Source organism: Pyxicephalus adspersus, chromosome 4 (genome assembly GCF_032062135.1).
Source record: "Pyxicephalus adspersus chromosome 4, UCB_Pads_2.0, whole genome shotgun sequence".
NCBI classification, from domain to species: domain Eukaryota; kingdom Metazoa; phylum Chordata; class Amphibia; order Anura; family Pyxicephalidae; genus Pyxicephalus; species Pyxicephalus adspersus.
This window is the reverse complement of record NC_092861.1, coordinates 33,508,365-33,515,576: the sequence shown is the minus strand read 5'-3', so window position 1 is coordinate 33,515,576 and position 7,212 is coordinate 33,508,365. Positions and strand designations below refer to the sequence as shown.

The window sequence follows — 7,212 nt, the reverse complement described above, 5'->3', positions numbered from 1 at the left end:
AAATCCATCCCTACTCATTGTAGCTTTAATTTCCACTAAAGCAGGTAAAATTGGTTCACAATCACTTATGCTTTCTATATGGATAGATTAACATTCCAGATGTTTTACTTTGCTGACTAAGTATTCTTATTTTTTAACAGTGTATTTATACATTGATATATTTATTCAAAATATTGTAATGAAACTGACCTGGACAGACATGGAGTCAGAAAAAAATAATAATGATAACAATCCAATGCATTCTACTTTAAGATGGCATCTTAATATGGGGTTTTATAGCTGTCAGCACTATTATAAAATAACCTATATTCTACTTTGCTTGTTATTGTAATCCTCCGAGAATTCAGGGAACAACCTGCACTATGATCTGCTTCGCCCCCTTCACACCTCTCTTACTCCTCTTGTTTTTTTGTGTCTGCAACAGCAGAAATTCTAATGCAAGTTACTCTTTAACTCAACTAATATTCAAGTTTAGTGTCCGTAGACCCCTTCATGTCTGTCTTTGAAATGATAACAATATGAAGATCTTTCATCTTAGTGAAACATTAGATTTTTTATTACATGCATCATTGCATTTCCAATCCAAAACTCTGTTTTATGAGGGTATGTAGCATTTCAAACTATCTTTTACAAACATTTTACAAACATTGGAACTCTTTTCTAAAAGCCTTCCAAGTAGGACATGAGTTCATTTATGCCATAAATCCTACTGCTATTCTAGAGGGCAAATTCATCTTTTTTATTAATGCCCATGCATATTAGCTGATGTTTAAATGGAATGTTAATATTTTTGCACAAACTTTCATTATTATGTCCAGTATTTTTTAGATGTTTATTTTTTTTGATGATGATGTTGATGATGATACCATTCTAATCATTGGGAGCTCTGGAATATGGAATCTTTTTTGTAAGGTTGTGGGTGATTAATCAGAATGAAGCTCTGTTTTTCTAGTACTCTAGGACCAAATGTAGTCCTTTGAAGAAAATGAAAATAGAGAATGACAGCACCTCTCTACTTCTAACTATCCACTTATCAAAATATGTCCACATTTCACACTGGATTCATTGGCATACTTTTATACTAAATATTTTTAGTCTGGACATCTACAAGCAGAGTAACACTACTATTTTTTTCTTAATGATTTTCAAGTCAGGTAATTATATATTAAGTAATGGGAAAATTCCTGAACTGCTTTAAAAAAAAATGGGTCACAGAGCTCATCTCAGTCAAATGACATGACTTGTTAAAAAAACATTAGTGAGACATAAACAATATATATAGGAAAAACTGCCTAATAAAATAAATAAAAAAGTGCCAAAAAAGTCCCTGCCAGAAAATTAATAATTCCTGCATTCTTTGCTCTTTGCTACACATAGATTGGGATAATTATGTAACTAATATGTAATTATATGAGAGAGTTTTTTTAAGAACAATAAGAAGGTGATTGGAACTATATATGGTAAGAAGGTAACTAATAAAATGTGTAAAATATATCCAAAGTTAACATTCATGCCTTGGTGATGATGAGACAAATACCTGAATGGGTAGTAGGGTGTGACCAATGGCATCACTAGTGTTTGTGGTGTGTGAACCACACTGAATTACAGAGGGGGTTACACCCCAAAAATAGGCCCCAGTGTGATCTGCATCACTCTGGTATATCAAATGTGTCTTTTCCATAATTTTGGGATCAACTGTAATTCCTTATTTCTGATGTATTGTATTGGAAAAATGCCTCAAGCAGGGTGATTCTTCTCTTGCTATCTGTGATTCTTTTTTAGCTCTTTATAGCTTTTTTGTTTTGCATTACAGGTACTTACATTAGCAATTACTTTGTAAATATAAGATTAACCTTGTGTACAGGGGAAGACTGGATGGGGGTCAGGCTGCCATTTGCCCCCAAGGTCAGAACTAATAGTATTTGTTGGGCTGTCAATCCATAGTGGAAATACTGTAACAGTTTAAATGTCAGTAAGAGTGGGAACACCAGGCCAGTGGTGGCCCTTAGTGGAAATACTTTACCACTGAGACCTTGAACATTGCATGATGTGTTGTCATTGAAGTATGCGGGTCATTATATAGCTTCCTGTTTTCCATCCAGACCTTTGACCATGGCAAGGTGAAGTCTTGCAATGAGACAAAAAAGAATATCCTAAGGAGCACTGATCATTTTCAATACTCACCAAAGAGGGGCACTTTGAACATTTATTGAACTTGTAGAACTGTGCTCCTACCATGAAAAGACTAGGCAGCTAGTTATTTGTATGCCCGGTCAGAGGTCTTGTGTTGTTGGAATGCCCTAAAATCAGGCTTTATTGGATTAGAGTGTATCAGCTGGCTTACAAAATACTGTTTTCTTGTTGCCCCGTGGAAGCACTTCTCAATCCTAAAGCATCCTGCTGCACTAACAACCAATTTAGTTCGTTAATTATTTACATAATAACTATTACTTGGTTTTCAATAAAAAAAATTTCAATAAACTAATTCCCTGGTTTTCAATAGATAATAAGAAGAAAACAATCCTGTTTAACTCCTTGGAGAGATTTTAGCAGGTATGGTCCCCTTGGTTGGATAATTATATGCCAGCTGGCACTGTCCTTACCCTAAGTTATACGGGCCTCTGTGCATCATATTTTTCTACACTTTGGTTGCTGGGTTCCCTTCCCCTCCCTACTTTCCCCCTTTATTTGGTTCCTTTCTTTTGTGTTTTTTTCTATTGATCTCCACTTGACTTAGACTTTGTATTGTTGTAACACCATGACCTGACCTAAATGTTTATGTTAATTAATTGTTCATGGAAGACTGGGCATTGCCTCTGTCTTGTATTATTGACAAAGTCATCAACACAACATTTTGTATCTTCTGATGAAGTCTGAAATTGGACCATCTAACCCTCAGATTCTGTTTTTCTCCTGTTTTATATACATATTTTTTTTCTTCCTTTGGGATAATCTGTGATGCCAGAATACAGTTGTCTACTCGTGGTAATAGATTGTGTTGCTATTATTTGTTTTTAGGTTATTTATTTAAAAAAAAAATTTCCCATGCTGCAGTATATCTCTGTTTCATGCTTATTGATTTCCTCTTTTAATACATGGATGCCTGAAAGCATGCTGCCTGTAAAATTTCCATATTTAAGAAATCATTTAGTCTTTGTAAACATGAAACACAGATCTTAAAAAATAACACACTTGCTTTTTGGTTTGATTTTAATGTACCTATTTCAGTGCTATTCCCTCTGTAATCTGCAGTTTGTGTATACATCTTTTGCGCAGTGTCCTATACATGCTTTTGTTTGGTGTTGTCTTTTGTGTACACTGCTAATATTATCTTTTCCACTTCTACTGTGTCTGCAAGCTCTGTGTTCCACGTTGATAGATTCCCAGTGTGTTACATCCCGTCATGGCTGCCTCCCCAGGTGTAGATGTGAGCGAGGGTACATGGACTGAAAATGAGGTACCGCTTTCAATTTTCTCTCAGCAGGCTTGGAACAGCAATGATTGTCACTCTTTTTGTGTCTTTCTTCATTTTTCTTCTTTTTATGTGCTTTTGTTATCAGAATGCTACTTCTGAGACAATGTAACAACAGGCCCATAGCCTTGAAGATGTTTTTTTAGTTACATAAAGATCTGAAAAATGCTTTTCATAAACCCAGTTAATAAACATTATGTTGGTGAATATATAAAGGAGAGCCAAACACAAAACTAGTTTATTGGAACAGACAATACAATTTAAGTTGTTTTGTTTGAAATCATTTACAGTTACTGCCATACTGCCCTCAAACTACTTAAAGTTCATACAAACAGGATCTACTCCTATACCCAGATTCCAGCAATTGCACCAGAAAGGGGTTAAAAGTATTTGTATTCTGCTTAATTACATTGTACAGTATCTTCTAATGACAAAGCTTTTTTTTGTTTTGATTTTTAAGTCTTGCACAGAAAAGGGAGTAATTAGAACCTCATAGATTAATAGGTTGTACTGGAGATCCAACAAAAAGAAACACCTTATTCATATATACTCTATTCCCCGCACAAATATAAAACTTTTTTTTTATCTGGAAACAATTGTCATTAGGAAAAAGGGAGAGGTTAACAAAAATGGCAATAATACCATGACAAAAGTATTTAGTTGAGCTACATTGAGTCATGTGAAAAAGTAAATACACCCTATGGATATTGTGGACATTTTCAACTTATTTGAACTGGCAAATAGTATATGTTTAAACATAAAAGTGAAATGGATAAACAAATTCCACATAAAATGGTGTATTCATTCTCATAATCCAAAGATAATTGAGATGTGCTTGCATGGGAAAGTGAGTACATTGAACACTACTTCTTTCTACTCATATCATAAGATAAGGTAGATTCTAATTTATACAATTAGAATCAGGTGTTTCAGATTAGAAAATCAATCAATAAAACCACCTTAGAGAAAATGCAGGAGGGACATGTCATATTTAAACCTCAGATATCTAAAGTTTGATGTTCTCTTTGCTATTGATGTATGAGGTGTAATTATTTCAAGATCAAAAATACTCTTCAAGCCTTTTTAGAAATAAAGTTGTAGATGCCTATTAGCCTGGCAATGGATTAAAAAAACAACAAATTACTTTAATGCAGTCATTTTACTGTAAGGATAGATTTTAAATGACTGCTAAATTGTTCAGGAATCGGTTGGCCCAGCAAATACAGTGTAAGAGCTGACTAATACTAAGGAAGTCTCTAAGAAACCCAAATTGTTATTATTAGATCTTGAATTAAGATTTCTCTTTTGCCTATTTAAATATGTTGAAAGTCAATTTCCACGGGAGTATAGACACCCTTTTCACAAAAGTTTAAGTACCTATTTGTTTTGTATAGAATTTCCAAATACTATATATATATATATATATATATATATATATATATATATATTAATGTACTTCCAAAACCATAAATGGAAATTTACACATTTAGCAGGTCCCCCCTAATAATAGGGGGCACTGGGTTTAGCAGGCTCAATAGTGTGTAAAAGAACAAGCTCTCCAGTGGGCTTGGCAACATGTTCCTCTTTGTAATACACCAGAGTTCCCCGAACAACAGTGGCCATGACTTTTCCTTGAAGAATGAATCCTAGGTATGGGGTAAGCTGCAGAGTACAATAACATTATTAGGTGTCACAAAGTAGATAACAGGTCTTAAAGATTAGGCATTACAACAAATGTTTTGGTGCAAAAACACATTTTTGCTGTAGGGTGCTAATAAATATGGTTCTTCACCATACCAACTGCAATAAACTGCTAAAAACTGATATAGGACTGGATACTATACCTTTTGAGGCATATATAGGTTTACATAGTGCTACTAAAAACAAGAATACAATCATAGATAAGGAACCCACAAAGTCTAAATATGAGCTATATTGTTAGTTTCAAGTTACAAGGTTTCACAGAAAAGTTACACTGGTTTCACAGAAAAATTGTGTATTTAAAAATAGAATTTTTGGTGCACTTACCATATTCCATATTTCCCCCAGTTTACCAGAGGACAGATACTCTGCTTAAGAATATCACTATTAGGTTATATTGCCACCTGCAGCAGTTGGAGGCTAGGTACAAAAACACAAGAGAGTCCAGGGGGCAGAGTGGGCATTTATTTGCCTGTCTTTTAGGAGTGAGGATTTCAATTTGCAAATTTTAGTAATTTCGCAAGCAAATTGCTGGTTGTTTCATCCTAGAGGTCGTTTATGTCTGGCCAACCCTATAATCCCCCTACCACTTGAGGTTGGTGTCATAGCTGTGTGCCATTGCATGAGGGGTGGATGCTGTGTTCCTCAGTGAACAAAGAGAAATAGTTTTTTTGGTGAGTGCATAAAAAATCCCTTTTTCTCTACTGTCACTGAAATACGTAGCTTCTGTAAACAACTATAACCATTGGAACCTCCCAAATCAGTGGCATAATGGGGTGGACAACTAAATCAGAAACTTACTGTCTGTATTTGAGACCATGGATAAATTACTGTGCCAGGTCCAAATGACACCCTGTTTTTCTAAGCTCTTGTACAATGGTTTTGTTCACTTCAATCAATATATTTTGCAGTGACATGTTTATAACTGATTTTGTTGCAATAGAGGAGGATTTGTTTTTACAAATATTTGATAAACTGTTAAGTATTGAAACATTTGCAAATGTTTTTTACACTGCACAATTTCCAAAAAACTTGACCTTGTCCAAAACAATTACATATATTGATTACCACCCTAGGCCAGGGGTCTGCAGCCTGCTTTTTGTGGCTCCCTTCGGCTGCCGCGGGGAGATCTCTGATGGGGGATCCCCTTCCGCCCAAGACACTGCGGAAGAGGGGGATTCCCTATCCGGTGTTCTAATGAAAAAAATCTACCAGTGAAATAAATCTACCACGGGGCGTGTACAAATGGGTGTGTACAATGACATCCCCCTCCTTTGAACCCCAATTCCTCTGGAATGGGGAGATGTACAAAACCAAAAATGTAGGTGCAAGAACTCTGCCCATCAAAATAATCCACCCTGTTACGTTAGAAGCCTCCAGCTAATGTAACAGGATAATACGTTAGAAGCTGGAGGCTTCTAGGGGCATAGTTCAGTGTTTATTTATTTCAAAGTAGGCCTGCACATGCACACTTGTTGTAACAGGTAAAATTAAAAAAATATTAAAACTTTTAAAAGTTTATAAACTGTGTTATGTTTTGCGGCTCCAGACTATTTTTCTTTAGTGGAAGAGGAGTCAAAATGGCTCTTTTGATAGTAAAGGTTGCTGACCCCTGCCCTAGGCCCAATACCCAGCTTCCCAAGTATATTTTGTAACACACCCAAGACAACACAAAAATCAAGTCAAATATCTACTAATGCTATACAGCTATTGTTTCTTCTATCACCTTAATCTGTGTTCTGTACAAGAGGAATTGAGAAGATACATCAGAGGGTCGCTAGAAGAGTGCCACTAGAGGTCTGAGCTATTTATCTACTTTCCTCTCTGATTTCTGTATTTCAAGTCAAATTCAGACTTCTAAGACATAACTGTTTTTCATTTGTGGCCATTATTTTTGTATCAACTTATTTTTTGCTCTACCATATACCGTGTTTCCCCTAAAAAAAGACACTGTCTTATATTAATTTTTTCTCCAAGAAATGCCCTAGGGCTTATTTTCAGGTAGGGCTTATATTTTGAGAAGAACAACAAACCGCATT

At 35.3% G+C, this 7,212-nt stretch overlaps 1 protein-coding gene across 1 annotated transcript in view; it reads right to left on the bottom strand.

Annotated features, from left to right (window-relative positions):
* Positions 1 to 3,683: 3,683 nt before the first annotated feature.
* The window catches only part of LOC140328303 (allantoinase, mitochondrial-like), a gene marked incomplete in the record, with an annotated part of 21,070 nt that continues 17,541 nt past the window's right edge, over positions 3,684 to 7,212 (bottom strand). The window contains 1 exon segment of the mRNA XM_072407802.1: positions 3,684 to 5,134. Within this exon segment, the coding sequence (XP_072263903.1) occupies positions 4,973 to 5,134 (162 nt within the window).